The following is an 18074-nucleotide window of genomic DNA, read 5'->3' as shown; positions in this document are numbered from 1 at the left end:
AAAAATACAGTCCCAGTGAAAAAAACGCCTATAAAATTAGGAAATTTCTTGAAATATGGCCTCTTAAGGAATGATCAGGAGTTTCTATAGGAAACTTAGGAATTGTAGGTGTTATGAGCATAACTCCAACGTGGCTTCATTGCCTACCAAGATGATTTTCCGTGCCACACTACCCTCTCCCCAAACACTCAGCGGGGAAATTTGTGGAGGGCTGGTGTAGGGCAGTGTTCCGAAAATCACTCATTTTCAATAAATATTCCTGATTGCACTTCGCAAGTGAACGTACAGCGATCGGGTTTTGTTATTGATTGCTACTGGACTTATCCGATCATCGATCGTTCTATTCATCGCTAAAATACAGATCACCTCGCACGATGTTTGCTGTCAAAACAGTGCAGCACTATCATCAAATTGGAATCTCACCATTGAGCGATGCATACGGCGAATCATGTTGGGCTAGGATCAGGAGTGAATGGTTCAGGCAGTGAGCGAGTGATAGATGTAACCGATCATTAGCAAATGTTGTTTGATTTTAAACATAGCCAATTATAAAAATTTATTTGATTTTACAGCTTTTTTTACTACAGTAAGAATAAAATCTAACTGTAGTTGTGTTTGTGATGGAAAGATGGTCACTTCCGCCGTCTTTTCAATTTCTAATCAGCCAGGCGGATACTGAGTGAGTGACATTCAGAATGGATCAGTTGGTATCTCACTCATCTCCGATATGCGAAGTTTGCAAACCCGATGATTCTGAATGATGGGACTCGGTTGGCATTGCTGAGTAGAGCGCTGATCGAGATTGCATACCAGTCGGGCGAAGCAGTTGCGAGAGGCGCTTTCCTATTATACAGTCAGAATGTATCCAACAGGAAACGCATCCTGAGCGTTTATTTTGATTGCTTTTCGGAACATTGGTGTAGGGGAGGAGCGGGCTATATGCGCCTATTAAGCAGAATACTGATTTAATCAAATATCACATCGAATATGTGTACAGAAACTATATGCACGTGTGCAGGCATCTGTTTTCTATACATAAGAGTAATTTTTACGTTGAAATTTTCTTCTGTTTCCAAGAAAATGATTTTATTATAAGTGTTGTCTAAAATGCCGAACCTCAAACCGTGCGGGCTAAATGCGCCTATTTATGTTTTGAACAAAATTTCTGTTTTTTGGGCAATATTTCCGTATAATTTCATTGAAACAGCTAGAAAGTAATAATTTCCGTACGACAAAGCTGAAGTTTCATAGAAATCTATAATATACATAATTTTATGGAATAAAACAAAAGTTAGGGTTGCCATACTATGGAGGCAGTACATCCATGAGAAAAACTTTCTCAAATCTGTTTTTTAGATCGTCAATTCTCTCATAAGATGTTATTTAGAGCTTAGATTTGAAGTTTCAGTGATAAAAATTCTTTATTTATTCTATTTAACTTATATTTTAGGATGGAGGCATTTTACAAACATGATGGGGGCATACAAAAACACTCTATTATTCCACTATATAATCATTATTAAACCTTCACAAAAGCTGAAATATGTTTAATTTCTTAAGTTTATTTGAGTAAGAAACAAAAACCATCCTAGTTTTTGTTTTAAGCTTCTTTACGTATAATTTTTAAATGTCGAAATATTTGAAAAGACATACACCGTCTTAGCCGATTTAGGCTTTACAGACTGAATAAATGACGTGGACAACTTAAGATTAACATTTAACAACCAGTACCGAGATGGGAATCGAACCCATGCCATCAGTGGACCAGCGATTACCGTCTTACCACGCTAACCACTCGACCACCGAGACGTACAAGTTTGTTTAGACGTACAAAATGTTTCAAAACCTTGTTCGATTTTTTAAATTTTTTTGAGTTTGTATATTCATAAAATTCTTTCTTGCCTTATGTTCGAAGCGTATCACCCTCAAAATGCATTGGTCAGATAAGCTGTCTAGTCAGCCATTTCATCAAACAGCCGTAGGGTCATTTAACCCGATAGGCCCATTTAGGAAACCTTTCCCCTACAGCCGGTCTCCGCTAAACATTTCTCCACATGTGCTGCACTTCCCTTCCTCCTATCGACTACATGGACTTGGCCGGCGTCGTTATTGGCTCCTATGATGAAGTGAGATTCTCGACGTTGTATAATGAAATTTTGATGCTTGTTTTTTGATGCTTGTTTCCAGCACCTTTAATTTGGTTCACTGTGCAATGTTGATTATTTCTCACCAATCACGAAAGGCAAGTTCAATTATCTGAAGTTTATTCAATAGTTTAGTCTTTTGTAATCTAACGTATTTTTATTACAAAATATTGTATTGTATCTTTCATTCAACAGTCAATATTTTTTTTGTTTAAAAACAAAAAAAGGAAAATAAAGTCATTGAGGATAACGTCGAACAATTTTGCGAAGGATGAACGATACACTCATAAAAATGTAGAATTATATTGGTTTTTATAGTAAACGCTATCAGAACAAAATCCATGGAATATTATGAATAGAACAGAACTCGATAAGATTTACGATTTTAAATGGTAATTTTCTGTGGCACCAAAGAGCGATTCGATCAGACATTTTTTTATATTTCATGGTGACCGTCATAAATTTGTTTTACGTGGTTTTTATATGGTTTTTCGTGGATATAGGACAAAATTCCCTCAGTTTTAGGAATTTTAAAATTACCTTTATAAAGACGTTCGATAATATATCCTCTTCAGCTTAGCTGAACACTAATTAAATTTCAAGGCACTAGGGTGAAACAGTTACGTATCCAATGAGTAGCCGGCTGAGTAAAAATCACTGCACGCTTGTTAAAAATGCACTCAAAGAAGCCCACGTTCGTCGCTGTACCTTCACTTGAAATCAATCACGCAAATCTATATTCCTTCGCACTGCACTGGTTTGAATTGGGGGTAGCTTATCAGAAATAGAACTCCAACGAAAGGAAACCGCAACTGAACAACACCACTTCAACTCAAGTGCACCACCAAAGCCAGAAAGCTCTCCGGATATAATGTAACTTGAACTTGGCGAGCTGGAAAACAATGGAAAGTGTGTCCCTGTCGCAATTCCGGCTGGTTGTTGAAGATATTCTCACACTTGATGCCACCGTTCGTTCGAGAGATGGTTTTTCCTTTTCCGAAGAAGCACAACGAGGTCCTGTCAGCAGCTTTCCCGAAACCTCGGTCACACGCGGAAGTGGAGACGACGACTTTACTGCGTCAAAGGCAAGAAACCGTCTGCGATGGGCCAGCCGATAGTCGTATGTTTTTGTCAGGTGGAAAATCCGTGTTTTTTTTTCGCCGGTTTGCACAAAATGTACCAACAACAACACCAACCGAAAGGGAACAGCACACATTGTATGTCGTAAAGGGCTTCCTCTGGGGGGTTTCATCACGTTTTGCCTTGTGTCCCTCTTCGTTCGTACTTATTTACGCCATGCAACCACACACAAATAGAAGAATTTTCCGGCGATGATCCGGAGGGGGTGGAAGGATACTTCTCCAGCACGTGTCGGAAGATGCAAAATTCAACTAGCCCCAGGCGAGTTTAAAGTCGCTTTTGGAGATTCATACCTACGTAATAATTCATTTCGCAGACGTTTTACTGAGTCGAAATTTCAGTTATCAAATTTCAACTGCATAGGGCGTACTTTTTGTGGTTAAATCGTTAAAGGATTCCTAGAGGTTCTAATGATAAGCTGAAATTTGAAACGATTGGAAAAGTGGAAAAGAAGGTCAATTTTTCATTTTTGGTTCGAAAGAAAAACCCCGGACATAATGTCTAGATAAAAAAGCTGTTTTCCGATTGAATTAACAAAATACGGTGGTCAAATCGTGCGCAAAATAGTTGGAACTCTAGCGAGGTGAAATGTGGAAGAATTTCATAAGGGATTGCGAAACGAAGCCAGCCAGAAATCCAATAGATATAAATCAGATTTCAATTCATCCTAAACAAATATTTAAAAAAAATCAGATTTTTTTTAAAGGGTTCCTACTCGACCCTTCGTTATATATTTGAAACATTTCAAATTTGCAACAGAAAATGCATTAAAAAGTTAAAATCCTATTTTTGAAATTCTTGATGCCAACTGTTTGAAAAGGTTTTAAAAAATCATTAACTCTTTTAAGATCAAGTTAATTTTCAAAAATTCAGCCAAAAATGATACAGACAGAAGCTAGCTTATTGACACCGGAGCTTGTTGTAAAATTTTGGTTTGCAAAATCGGTCAAATTTTCCAACGTATCGGTGACCTTCCTTCGGGCATGTCGTCAGAGCCCAGAACCAATTTGCCGACGAAGCCAATAAAATGCTAGCCAAACGGTGCTCAATTTCCCAATCCCGAGTGTGTATAGAACGCACACCCCACATCCCATACGATAATAAAATTCATAATGGTTCGACGAGTGATACCCACGAGTAAAAAAAAAGAAACTGTAATAAGGAGGAACACAAACAGGACAAACTCGCATATATAATCACAATTCAATTTAATCAAACACCACCATCATAAAAAATGGTTCGGCCATACTCCGCTGGGAAATTAGCAATTGATCCATTCGATTTAATGAAACGACGCGCTGTTTTGCATAACCTTTACGATACCAGCCAAGGTCCACAAATGATGGAAAACAGCAAAAAAAATGAAACCTTGAAAAATAATCCACTTCGACGAACGTGGATTCGTCAGGTTTAGAATATTGTCGTGTCGACTGTCTGTCAGCGATCCAGGGTAAACATTCACCTTAACTGGTCTGAATGGCGATGTCCCGCAAAAACAATTGCGTGAAAATTGGATAATTTATTGATGATGTTCTCGCCTCACGACCAGGACCTAACTTACACCGAGATCGAAAACTGAATAATTGATTGAGCGAATTGTTCAAAATTTCGCAATTGTTCAATTGATCGCCACGTTTCGTCTTAATTTTTTTGGTGAAATGAATGTTTAATTCACGTTTCGTTTGGAAAAGAAATCAGAAATTTTTAAGTCGATGTGCTAAGAGTTTTGAGTTACGATTTTTTGAAACAACGATGACTTCTTATAGAAATTGTAAAACAATCTTAATAAATGACTCACTACTCGTTCAGAAGTTTGTCATTTTAGTCATTTTTGTCATTTTTGTCATTTTTGTCATTTTTGCTATTTTTATTATTTATGTCGTTTTTGTCATTTTTGTCATTTTTTGTCATTTTTGTCATTTTTGTCAGTTTTGTCATTTTTGTCATTTTTGTCATTTTTGTCATTTTTGTCATTTCCGTCATCTTTGTCATTTTTGTCATTTTTGTCATTTTTGTCATTTTTGTCATTATTGTCATTTTTATCATTTTTGTCATTTTTGTCATTTTTGACATTTTTGTCATTTTTGTCATTTTTGTCATTTTTGTCATTTTTGTCATTTTTGTCATTTTTGTCATTTTTGTCATTTTTGTCAATTTTGTCATCTTTGTCATTTTTGTAATTTTTGTAATTTTTGTAATTTTTGTAATTTTTGTAATTTTTGTAATTTTTGTAATTTTTGTAATTTTGGTAATTTTTGTCATTTTTGTCATTTTTGTCATTTTTGTCATTTTCGTCATTTTTGTCATTTTTGTCATTTTTGTCACTTTGTCATTTTTGTCGATTTTGTCATTTTTATCATTTTTGTAATTTTTTGTCATTTTTGTCATTTTCGTCATTTTCGTCATTTTTGTCATTTTTGTAATTTTTGTAATTTTTGTAATTTTTGTCATTTTTGTCATTTTTGTCATTTTTGTCATTTTTGTCATTTTTGTCATTTTTGTCATTTTCGTCATTTTTGTCATTTTTGTCATTTTTGTCACTTTGTCATTTTTGTCGATTTTGTCATTTTTATCATTTTTGTAATTTTTTGTCATTTTTGTCATTTTCGTCATTTTTGTCATTTTTGTCATTTTTGACATTTTTGTCATTTTTGTCGATTTTGTCATTTTTGTCATTTTTGTCATTTTTGTCAGTTTTGTCATTTTCGTCATTTTCGTCATTTTAGTCATTTTAGTCGATTTTGTCATTTTTGTCATTTTTGTCATTTTTTGTCATTTTTGTCATTTTTGTCATTTTTGTCATTTTTGTCATTTTTGTCATTTTTGTCATTTTTGTCATTTTTGTCATTTTTGTCATTTTTGTCGATTTTGTAATTTTTGTCATTTTCGTCATTTTGTCATTTTTGTCATTTGTGCCATTTTTGCCATTTTTGTCACTTTTCCATTTTTGTATTTTTTGTTATTTTTGTCATTTTTTTCATTTTTGTCATTTCTTTCATTTGTGTCATTTGTGTCATTTTTGTCATTTTTGTCATTTTTGTCATTTTTGTCATTTTTGTCATTTTTGTCATTTTTGTCATTTTTGTCATTTTTGTCATTTTTGTCATTTTTGTCATTTTTGTCATTTTTGTCATTTTTGTCATTTTTGTCATTTTTGTCATTTTTGTCATTTTTGTCATTTTTGTCATTTTTGTCCTTTTTGTCATTTTTGTCATTTTTGTCATTTTTGTCATTTTTGTCATTTTTGTCATTTTTGTCATTTTTGTCATTTTTGTCATTTTTGTCATTTTTGTCATTTTTGTCATTTTTGTCATTTTTGTTATTTTTGTCATTTTTGTCATTTTTGTCATTTTTGTCATTTTCATTATTTTTGTCATTTTTGTCATTTTTGACACTTTTGTCATTTTTGTCATTTTTGTCATTTTTGTCATTTTTGTCATTTTTGTCATTTTTGTCATTTTTGTCATTTTTGTCATTTTTGTCATTTTTGTCATTTTTGTCATTTTTGTCATTTTTGTCATTTTTGTCATTTTTGTCATTTTTGTCATTTTTGTAATTTTTGTAATTTTTGTCATTTTTGTCATTTTTGTCATTTTTGTCATTTTTGTCATTTTCGTCATTTTTGTCATTTTTGTCATTTTTGTCATTTTTGTCATTTTTGTCATTTTTGTCATTTTTGTCATTTTTGTCATTTTTGTCATTTTTGTAATTTTTTGTCATTTTTGTCATTTTTATCATTTTTGTCATTTTTGTCATTTTTGTAATTTTTTGTCATTTTTGTCATTTTCGTCATTTTTGTCATTTTTGTCATTTTTGTCATTTTTGTCATTTTTGTCATTTTTGTCATTTTTGTCATTTTTGTCATTTTTGTCTTTTTTGCCATTTTTGTCTTTTTTGTCATTTTTGTCATTTTTGTCATTTTTGTCATTTTTGTCATTTTTGTCATTTTTGTCATTTTTGTCATTTTTGTCATTTTTGTCAGTTTTGTCATTTTTGTTATTTTTGTCATTTTTGTCATTTTTGTCATTTTTGTCATTTTTGTCATTTTTGTCATTTTTGTCATTTTTGTCATTTTTGTCATTTTTGTCATTTTTGTCATTTTTGTCATTTTTGTCATTTTTGTCATTTTTGTCATTTTTGTCATTTTTGTCATTTTTGTCATTTTTGTCATTTTTGTCATTTTTGTCATTTTTGTCATTTTTGTCATTTTTGTCATTTTTGTTATTTTTGTCATTTTTGTCATTTTTGTCATTTTTGTCATTTTTGTCATTTTTGTCATTTTTGTCATTTTTGTCATTTTTGTCATTTTTGTTGTTTTTGTCATTTTTGTCATTTTTGTCATTTTTGTCATTTTTGTCATTTTTGTCATTTTTGTCATTTTTGTCGTTTTTGTCATTTTTGTTGTTTTTGTCATTTTTGTCATTTTTGTCATTTTTGTCATTTTCGTCATTTTTGTCATTTTATCATTTTTGTCATTTTTGTCATTTTTGTCGATTTTGTCATTTTTGTAATTTTTTGTCATTTTTGTCATTTTTGTCATTTTTGTCATTTTTGTCATTTTTGTCATTTTTGTAATTTTTGACATTTTTGTCGATTTTGTCATTTTTGTCATTTTTGTCATTTTTGTCAGTTTTGTCATTTTCGTCATTTTAGTCATTTTTGTCGATTTTGTCATTTTTGTCATTTTTTGTCATTTTTGTCATTTTTTTCATTTTTGTCATTTTTGTCATTTTTGTCATTTTTGTCATTTTTGTCATTTTTGTCATTTTTGTCATTTTTGTCATTTTTGTCATTTTTGTCATTTTTGTCATTTTTGTCATTTTTGTCATTTTTGTCATTTTTGTCATTTTTGTCATTTTTGTCATTTTTGTCATTTTTGTCGATTTTGTATTTTTTGTCATTTTCGTCATTTTCGTCATTTTTGTCATTTGTGCCATTTTTGCCATTTTTGTCATTTTTCCATTTTTGTATTTTTTGTTATTTTTTCATTTTTGTCATTTCTTTCATTTTTGTCATTTTTGTCATTTTTGTTATTTTTGTCATTTTTGTCATTTTTGTCATTTTTGTCATTTTTGTCATTTTTGTCATTTTTGTCATTTTCGCCATTTTTGCCATTTTTGTCATTTTTGTTATTTTTGTCTTTTTCGCCATTTTTGTCTTTTTTGTCATTTTTGTCATTCTTGTCATTTTTGTTATTTTTGTCATTTTTGTCATTTTTGTCATTTTTGTCATTTTTGTCATTTTCGTTATTTTTGTCATTTTTGACACTTTTGTCATTTTTGTCATTTTTGTCATTTTTGTCATTTTTGTCATTTTTGTCATTTTTGTCATTTTTGTCATTTTCGTTATTTTTGTCATTTTTGACACTTTTGTCATTTTTGTCATTTTTGTTATTTTTGTCATTTTTGTCATTTTTGTCATTTTTGTCATTTTTGTCATTTTTGTCATTTTTGTCATTTTTGTCATTTTTGTCATTTTTGTCATTTTTGTCATTTTTGTCATTTTTGTCATTTTTGTCATTTTTGTCATTTTTGTCATTTTTGTCATTTTTGTCAGTTTTGTCATCTTTTTCATTTTTGTTGTTTTTGTCATTTTTGTCATTTTTGTCATTTGTGTCATTTTTGTCATTTGTCATTTTTATCATTTTTGTCATTTTTGTCATTATTGTCATTTTTGTCGTTGCTTCCATCTAGTTATTTTTGTCTTTTTTTGTCAGTTCTGTCATTTTTGTCAATTTTGTCATTGTTGTCATTGTTGTAATTTTTGTCTTTTTTGCCATTTTTGTCATTTCGGTCATTTCTGTCATTTTTGTCATTTTTGTCTCTTTTGTCCTTTTGTGATTTTTGTGGTTTTGTTTTGGTTTTTGTGATTTTTGGGATTTTTGTCATTTTTGCATTTTTGTCATTGTTGGCTTTTTATCATTTTTGTGATTTTTGTCATTTTTGTCATTTTTGTCATTTTTGCCATTTTTTGTCAGTTTTGTCATTTTTGTTGTTTTATGATAGTTTAGCCGTTTCTAAAAATTCTGATCATTAAAGTCGTTAACATGAGTTTGAATTTCTTGGCTATTTCTGAGATAAAGTTAATAATTTTACTCATTTTTCTAATATCTGTATAATTGAAATTTGAAGTTTTGAGCTCCTTTTAGTGATAATGTTTCAGATGTCAAAACAACCTTACAAACAGCAAACAAAGTTTCAAACAACAAACAGCTAGTTTTATTTGGTTTGATTTTGTAACCAGTACTCAAAACTGTTGACATGTTAACGATTCTGATATATAAATATCTCAAATCGAAGGAGAATTGTACTTACATACGATTTGACTATAAGAGGTTCTACCTGGAATAGAAAGAGAAAAGAAAACATGTATTTATTTTCTAACAAAATTTTAATAAAATGATTAAGATTAATCGCTGTGCTGTTTCTTCGATTGAATTGATGAAATCCTCAGGAACTAGGAAGATTTTTGAATGTGACTTCTTTCATGTTGATGATTGAAAATTTAAACGGACAACCTTACATATATACATTCGGTTTATATCATTGTTTGAATCTTACGAGAAAAATGTTGATTCATCGAGCGCGGACCCGCAGCCTTGAAACATTGAGTAGCAGAGTTTTACTAGTTCTTAACGATTAATACTAAGTAGTTCATTGAAATGCAAGCTAACAAGCGTATTTGTTCCTAAAATTTTTGAAAGACATGTGTAAACCAAAGTGTGTGGAGATAGTTTTTTATTATGAAGATTCGTTTTACAGAAAAAATATAGAACTGTGTAGATATGTGTTCAAAATATTACCAATTATATAAAAAAAATATTTCCATTTGTATTCCGGGGGCCTTCTGACTATAGAAAAAAAACTCAAAAGCAGTATTCTTACTTTGTAAGCAGGATATAATAACTTACTGCTACTGCGTCCTTGAAACTAGTCTCAAGCAGGAACAAACCCCCAATAAATATGTTGCAAAAGCTAGGTTACGAAAAATCACATGGATGTCGGGCGCACCATCACGTGGTGGTGGATTTTCACCTTTCCGGTCAATTTGGTTGGTTCGCCAGTTTTTAATTTTTACAAGAATGTCCTATATGACTATAGATTACTTCAAACATTTTAATCCGGACGTCAAAAAAAAATTAAAAGAAAGAAAAAATCTCTCTCGTTCATAGATATGTAACCAACAAAACTTCATAAAGCTTTACTAGTTTTTTATTTAAAAATATGGCTGTCGTTTTTTTTTTTTCAACAGCCTTGAATATTCTTCAAAACAAATTCTAACGGCTTCCAGCACATGACTGGTCCTGCCCTATCCCGTCTGCGGCCGTAACATATCCACTCTGCCCCCATCGTTAGGCAACCACAAAGGCCTGATGTTTGCTCACTTTCACTCGCTCTCACCCGCTCTCTCACTTTCTCTTCGTCGTTATTTCCACCGTGCGTCGTCCGTCGTTGTCCTTTCCCGAGTCTGGATCAGAAGCCACTAAAACCTACAGAAGGATCATGACGGTTGGCTAGTGCAGTGACACACTTCGGCACCCCGGGATTGACTTTGGTGGCCATCACCTGCTGATAGTGCTCCTGTTTGTGGGATGGAATGGCTGAAAAAGACCGGTCTGTGGAGAAAAAAGGGAGACATAACGATGGAGCGAGACCAAGTGGGCGATATGGGATACATCCAGGCAAATAGATTTTTAAAAATAGCACCTTTTTTCCTAGAGTACACAAAACAACACACTCCTGGTAATGGAATACAAACAAGAATCCACTGGGGGACATTGTCGAAAGGAATTTGTGACTGTACCACGTATCAAAAACTGTGTCCTTCAATTGAAGGCTCGCACGGTTTGATTGAGGTCTCGGAAGGTAGTTGGTAAACATGGTAAACTAGTGCGATGTGGATCGATTTTTTGGAAGTTCAAGGATCCGAGAAGAAAAACCGGGACAGACACAAATAAGTTAAGAATTTTTAGATGCAGGTTTATAAGAATATTTTTCAATTGTATATCAAAAATTGGAAGTGTCGCCTTAAAATTGTGAAATCAAGTAAAAGTTATTTAGTATCATGTGAAATGAAAGTACCTCGTAGAAATTTTTAGAGCGTTGTCTTTTCCTGTGTTAAATTCTCTAAATGACAATGTAATGAGTTGATTTGCAGTACCTTGAAGAACATTATGTAAGTTATCCCCATATCAATCTAAACTAGCCTAAATCATACGACAGCAGAAATCCAGCGACGCATCGGGATCAAGAGGCACATTTTATGCTGACGCTATCGGCGCGTGGGGAAACCGCATCTTTAGTAGTAAGAAAAATCTGTAATTTGAATCAGAGAAATAAATTGATTGATCAAGTCAGTCTTTGGTTGACCGTCAGATTGATAGCTGCTTTTTTAAAAAGTCTATCACAGCCGAAGACCCATAACTTGTATTGTCTCAAATTCGGCGTGTGAAAGGTGTAGGTTCCAGCGAGTTCCAGTTGATAGAACTTCCATCGACGTTGAAACCTAAGTAATGTTTAATTCAAATTTATTATTAAGGAGAAAACTGTGCAGAACGCACCAGTTGAGCTGTTCGGGACGGGTTTATGGGTTTGCGGGTTGTCGGGATAGGCACTCGGGGTCTCTTCAACAATCGGATTGCGGGGCGGGCAGATGATCGCACTTCCAGCGGGTATCAAACACAATTCGGGAGCACCAAGTATGGGCAAAGGGTATTTTCCGGGTAAAACGTTCACTCGGTTCGTCAAACGAACGGGAGACGGTAAGATAGTCCACAAATCGCGTGAAAGGCACTTGCGCCGATTTCGGGGGATAAATCACGGGATTAAATAATCTAATTTTTGTGATTTTCGGGAGCGTATTAAAAATGTCGCGTGATCGGTACAACTTGCTTTTGTATTCTGTCTTTAATGATCGCTAGGTAGTACAAATTGATGACGGTGGCACGGAAGCAAAAAGGAACGCAAAGAATGAGAAAATAAAATTTTATGGCAAACAATTCCACAGTGATTATTCGATTTTAGATCTAACATTTCCGGCCACCTTTGAAATTAATCATATTTCAAACTAGTTAACATTTTCCTCTTCAAACATACATGGTAATGGGCAAATTTTACATACAGCTCGCTTCAGGATTCCACTCGATGTTCGAAGAGTAGCCACTCGGGAAACTCCATCGGGTCCGGGGAAGATCTCCAGGATACGCGCCAGCGGCCAACGCGTAGGAGGGAGCGATTCGTCCTTCAGGATCACCACTTGACCGGTCTTCAGCTGATATCGCTTTGGGTTGGCAGACTGCTGGGTTTGCAACTCCTTCAGGTATTCGTTTCGCCATCGATGCCAAAAATTCTGCCAATACTGTTGCAGCAGCTGATAGCGGCTGAGTCGGTTCATCGGGATGTCACGCACGTCGGGTTCGGGAAGCGGGCTCATCGATTTACGCACCAAAAAGTGCGCGGGCGTAAGGGCTTGGAGGTCGTTCGGGTCCTCAGAAAGAGCTGTTAACGGGCGGGAGTTCATACAACCTTCGATGGTGGTCAACACAGTGGTCAGCTCCTCATAGCTGAGAAGAGAGGCACCAAGCTGGCGTACGAGATGGGTTTTGGCGACCTTAACTGCGGCCTCCCAGAGGCCGCCGAAGTTGGGAGCACGGGGCGGGATGAGGTGCCACTGGATGTTGTCTTCAGCCAAGTGTCGGGAGATTTGATCGCAGTCTGATTCAGACTGCAGCATGGTGTACAGTTGGTGAAGTGCATTTTTGGCGCCGATGAAATTGGTTCCGTTGTCTGAGTACAGATGATTCGGCTTGTTCCTCCTCGCAATAAATCGGTTCAGTGCCATCAGGAACGCGTTGGTGGTCAGGTCACTCACTAGCTCTAAGTGAACGGCTTTTGTACTCAGACAAACGAAAACTGCAACGTAGCACTTGCGGGATGCACCTTTTCGATGAGTTGGTTTCAAAAATAATGGACCGCAATAATCAACACCCGTACAAGCGAATGCTTCATTTGCGGTTACTCGGGAAACGGGAAGCTGGCCAATGGGCTGCTGGATAGGATGGGGATTGGCTCTACAGCAGCGAAGACAGCTTCGAACCACACTTCTGACGGCTCGCCGACCGCTTAGCGGCCAGAATTCGTCTCGCACCACAGACAGAGTCGCCATTATGCCGCCATGGAGGAGTTTTCTGTGATGGAATTCCAGCAACATTTTGGTAAAGCGATGGAAACCAGGAATGACGATGGGGTGCTTGATGTCGTACGGTGCATCGGAAAGCCTCAGCCGGCCACCAACGCGAATCAGGCCTTCGGAATCGAGAAAGGGTGAAAGCAAACGAAGTTGAGATTTTGCTTGGACTGGCTGCCCCTTTCTCAGCGCTTGAAGTTCTTCGGGAAAAGTGTCAGCTTGAACGAGCTTTGTGAGAGAAAGCTTTGCTCGTTGGAGCTCACACACGGCGGGCACCGGATCGGAAACGGGCTGCTTTCGGGGATGGGCGTTGTTGAAAAAGCGCAAACAGTAAGCAACTGTGCGCAGCAGCTCTTGATACGACGAAAACTTATCGAACATGTTGGGCGGCGCAATCACAGCACTCAGAATGGTCGTCTTTTTCTGTTCGATTTCTTCGGGGGGAAGCACAGCGGGTAGGGATTGTTTTGGCCAAGTTGATACGGGATCGGAAAGCCAAGCAGGACCGTGTTTCCATAGCTCGCTTTGGATCAGCTGTTCGGCTGATACTCCTCGGGATACGATGTCGGCGGGATTTTGCTTACCAGCAACGTGCAGCCATTGGGAACCATGGGTGGAATGTTGAATTTCGGCGATACGGTTTGCTACGAAAGTTTTCCACGTTCGGGGCGGCGATTTCATCCACTGTAGCACAACCATAGAGTCGGACCAGAAAAAACACGACGAAAATTCAACGTCCAACGATGCGATTATTCTTGTATACAGACGGGAGCCGAGAAGAGCGGCGCAGAGCTCTAACCGTGGTATACTAATTGGCGAGAGAGGGGCAACTTTTGATTTCGACGCCAACAGGTGCACTTGAACGGTACCATCGGGGGCTTCGGAGCGGGCATAAATGCAGGCCCCGTAAGCTGCTTCTGAAGCGTCGACAAAGCAGTGCAGCTGGGCGTCGCGGAATTGGTGGGCAAAAGCAAATCGGTCGATTCGCAATTCCAGCAGATGGGGGAGCTGCTCGCAAAAATCGGTCCATTTGATGCGCAACTCCGGGGTAACTTCCTCGTTCCAATCCAGGCCAAGCAACCAGATATGCTGCATCAGAATCTTAGCTTCGACCACCACGGGAGCTATTAAACCAAGCGGGTCGTACAGTTTAGCGATGGCTGAAAGAATGCTCCTCTTTGTCGGGGGTTGATCAATCGGGGAAACATTGACGTCGAATCGGAAAATATCAGCTTCGGGCTCCCAGCATATGCCGAGAGTTTTGATCGTCTCCTCAGGGTCGAACTTCAGCGATGATTGTGTGCCCAGTAGCTCTGATGGAACATCGGCGAGAACTTTCAGAGAGTTTGAGCACCACTTTCGGAAACAAAATCCACCACGAAGCATTAATTGATCGAGCTCAGTGCGGAGAGCGACGGCGGCCTCGACGCTGCTGGCGCCCGCAATCAAATCATCCACATACACACTTTTTCGTACAGCAGCGGAGGCGTTTGGGAACTGACGGCCTTCATCTTCTACCAACTGCAACAAAGTTCTTGTTGCCAAAAATGAAGACGGGGCGAGACCGTAGGTGACGGTGCGGAGCTCGTACGATCGAACAGGTTCGTCGGGATTGAAGCGCCACAGAATGCGCTGAAAGCATCGGTCCGATGGGTGCACCACAATTTGGCGATACATTTTGGCTATGTCCGCCACCAACGCTATCGGGTATTTTCGGAATCGGATGATGATCGTCAGCAGCTCGTCTTGCACGACTGGGCCAACAAGAAGAGAGTCGTTCAGCGAATGGCCGGTGCTGGTTTTGGCTGAGCCGTCGAACACGACTCGCACTTTCGTCGTCGAACTGGACTCCTTCACGACGGGGTGGTGAGGGAGATAGCATGATTTAACGTTTTCCGATTCGGGGGGAACCAGATCCATATGGCCAAGATCGATGTATTCTCTCATGAAGTCATGATACTGACTCTTGAGATCGGCGTCCTTCTCCAGCCTCCGCTCGAGCCAGGCAAACCGACGGAGAGCAGCACCTTTGGATTCTCCCACCATCTGCTCGAATTCGGGGTGCTTCGGGACGCGCACAATGTAGCGCCCAGAAGAGTCACGATCGGTTGTATATCGGTAGTAATTCTCGCAGCTCTGCTCATCGATAGAATAGTCTGATCCACCAACATCTTCTATCTTCCAAAAACGGGAAAGTAGTTCTTCTACGGGAACAACTGTCGCCACATGACAAGTTGCCATAGATTTTTGTTTGGCTTCTTCGGCTTTCATGTCGCACTTTACAGTTGCCAGCCAACCGAACACTGTTTCGGCCAGCAAAGGACCATTTGCCGCAAGCTGGAGGCGACCAGGCTTCAGATAAGCGTAGAAATGAGCAGCGCCAATTATCATGTCGATCTTTCGCGGTGTGCTAAAATCCGAGTCAGCGAGAGCGATGTTTTTTGGGATGTTCCATTGGGCAACCGAGAAGGGAATTGCGGGGGCGTCACTGGTTACCTTCCGAAAGACGAGGAAATCGAGCATCTCGGAGAAATCGCTCACCCGAGATCTTATTTCGGCTTGCACTTCAAACTTCGCACTTGTTGCGGTACCATCTACACCTCGCACGTCGATGTTAACCAGCTTACGGGACAAACGCAGTTGCTGACACAGTCTCTCGCTGATGACGTTCGGTTGAGAACCTGTGTCCAGCAAGGCACGGGCTATGTGTTGATGACCATAGGCGTCGACGACGATTAGCACTACTGTGGGTAGCAGCACACTCTCACGGGATGATCTCACGACGGGATTCGATGACACAGTAGGTTGCGGGGTGATTGCGACGGCAAGTGAGTTGACATTCTCGTGGCGGGACGGGGGATCAGCAGCAGCACGGGTGGATTCAGCTTGACCGAAGTGAATCATCGAATGGTGGCGCATGGAGCAATGCTTGCAGGAAAATTTCGACGGGCACGATCGGGCGAAATGATCACTTCGGAAGCAATTGGCACACAGTTTCTTTTCGGTCACTATTTTCGTCCGGCCTTTCGGGTCCAAGCTGTTGAAAACGGGGCAGTTGTAAATGCTGTGCCTTTCTTTCTCACAAGCTGGGCACATCGGGTAGCTTTTCGGGTAACCTTCGGAAACGGCATTCGAACTCAAGCGCGGTCCTGGTTTGCGCTGAGGAAAATTTTGAGCGACGGGTTTCGACTGGCTGGACGTTGGTCGATTGATCATGATCGTCTCCATGATTCGGGTCCTCTTCTGCAGAAATTCGATCATGTTGTTGTAGGTTGGATGGGGATCACCGGCAATGGATTCCTCCCAGGCGGTGAGCGATGCGTCATCCAGCTTATCTTCCAAAAGCTCCATCAGAATCGAGCTAAAATAGATCACGGGTTCTCCAAGTTGCTCCAGAATTTTCGTGTGCCTCTGGAATTCGTCGACGATTCGATGAAGCGCATCGACCGAGTTGTTCGGGATTTTAGGATACTTAAGCAGGGCTCGGATGTGCTTTTTTCGCAGAAGAGTTGTGTTGGAATATCGAGTTACCAATGCCTCCCACGCAACGGAGTAGTTGTTGGCGGTGATGGTAATCGATTGTATCAAATTAGCTGCCTCACCCTTGAGGGCAGCGCGAAGGTAGTGAAATTTCTGGACGCAAGAAATTTCCGTCGACGAATGAATCATCGACACAAACGTGTCGTGGAACGTCAGCCACTGATTAAAATCGCCATCGAATTCGGGTAGCGTGATCGTCGGGAGTTTGATGTTTGCAAGATGGGCGGGGGCGGATGTTTCATTCGCAGCATATGACGTCGATGCAGAAGACCCAAACGATTCCGGGATCTTGGAAGCTAGACCAGCTTTGACCCGGAAATAAACAGACTCGGTTGTGCTTCGAATCTCCAAGTTTTTAGTTTCCGCATTCTCCTCCTCGTCAAGCTCCTCGCAGTCCGCCTGCACTTCGTCGAACGATTCCCACAGTTTCTCGAGACGCTCCAAGCGGTATCGAACTTCCCCTTGGTGTTGGTCCTCGACGTATTGATGCAGGAACTGTTCCATGCGGTTGATTCCGGCAATGATATTCGCCCTTTTCAGCTTCCTGGACTTCAGCTTCTTGTCGTCAACCATTCTGCCGACGATTATCCGGTTGCAGGAAAGTTGAATCGGAGCTGGTCAACTAAAAGGGTCGAAAAAAGACCAAGAAGTACCGCAAAAGGGGATGGTATTGGATTGGAGAGGTACTCACCTGGTACCTCTTCAAATGAGGCCTTTGGTTTTAATTAAAATCCGGAACAACTGGCAAAAGTATTTCGCCAACCAACCTCAACAGTGAGGTTATGTTGAAACACGCGGGTTCGCAGCGGGACGATTCGTGATTCTTTTCGGGACGGGTCGTGATCCTGGTCACGGCACCAATGTTCGGGACGGGTTTATGGGTTTGCGGGTTGTCGGGATAGGCACTCGGGGTCTCTTCAACAATCGGATTGCGGGGCGGGCAGATGATCGCACTTCCAGCGGGTATCAAACACAATTCGGGAGCACCAAGTATGGGCAAAGGGTATTTTCCGGGTAAAACGTTCACTCGGTTCGTCAAACGAACGGGAGACGGTAAGATAGTCC

The 18074-nt window shown here is 38.8% G+C and overlaps 2 protein-coding genes across 4 annotated transcripts in view; both read right to left on the bottom strand.

Annotated features, from left to right (window-relative positions):
* Window positions 1–18074, bottom strand: part of LOC129756576 (1-phosphatidylinositol 4,5-bisphosphate phosphodiesterase-like) — a 130203-nt gene that overhangs the window by 69558 nt on the left and 42571 nt on the right. For 2 of the 3 annotated variants that reach the window (XM_055753483.1, XM_055753482.1), the window contains exon 1: window positions 2685–3236. The exons of the other annotated variant lie outside the window; for it this stretch is intronic. The gene's annotated coding sequence lies outside the window, so the exon portion shown is untranslated. Of the gene's footprint in view, window positions 1–2684; window positions 3237–18074 lie in introns of those variants that run through there. 3 annotated transcript variants of the gene reach the window in all.
* Window positions 10757–17582, bottom strand: LOC129754069 (uncharacterized). The gene is made up of 2 exons (XM_055749931.1): window positions 12380–17582; window positions 10757–10899 (listed from the first exon to the last, which is right to left on the bottom strand). Exons 1-2 carry the CDS (start codon window positions 17580–17582, stop codon window positions 10757–10759), a joined length of 5346 nt encoding a protein of 1781 aa, XP_055605906.1.

This window comes from Uranotaenia lowii, chromosome 3, assembly GCF_029784155.1.
Source record: "Uranotaenia lowii strain MFRU-FL chromosome 3, ASM2978415v1, whole genome shotgun sequence".
Lineage (NCBI taxonomy): Eukaryota > Metazoa > Arthropoda > Insecta > Diptera > Culicidae > Uranotaenia > Uranotaenia lowii.
This window is presented reverse-complemented; position numbering and strand designations above follow the sequence as displayed.

What these genes read in the sequence shown, in the direction of transcription:
- LOC129754069 (XM_055749931.1), bottom strand. Translation starts at nt 17,582, where the DNA reads ATGGTTGACGACAAGAAGCTGAAGTCCAGGAAGCTGAAAAGGGCGAAT. An exon ending in TAAAATTTGCCCATTACCAT is followed by an intron (nt 10,900 to 12,379) that starts GTATGTTTGAAG and finishes TTTTCTCCACAG; the next exon opens with ACCGGTCTTTTTCAGCCATT.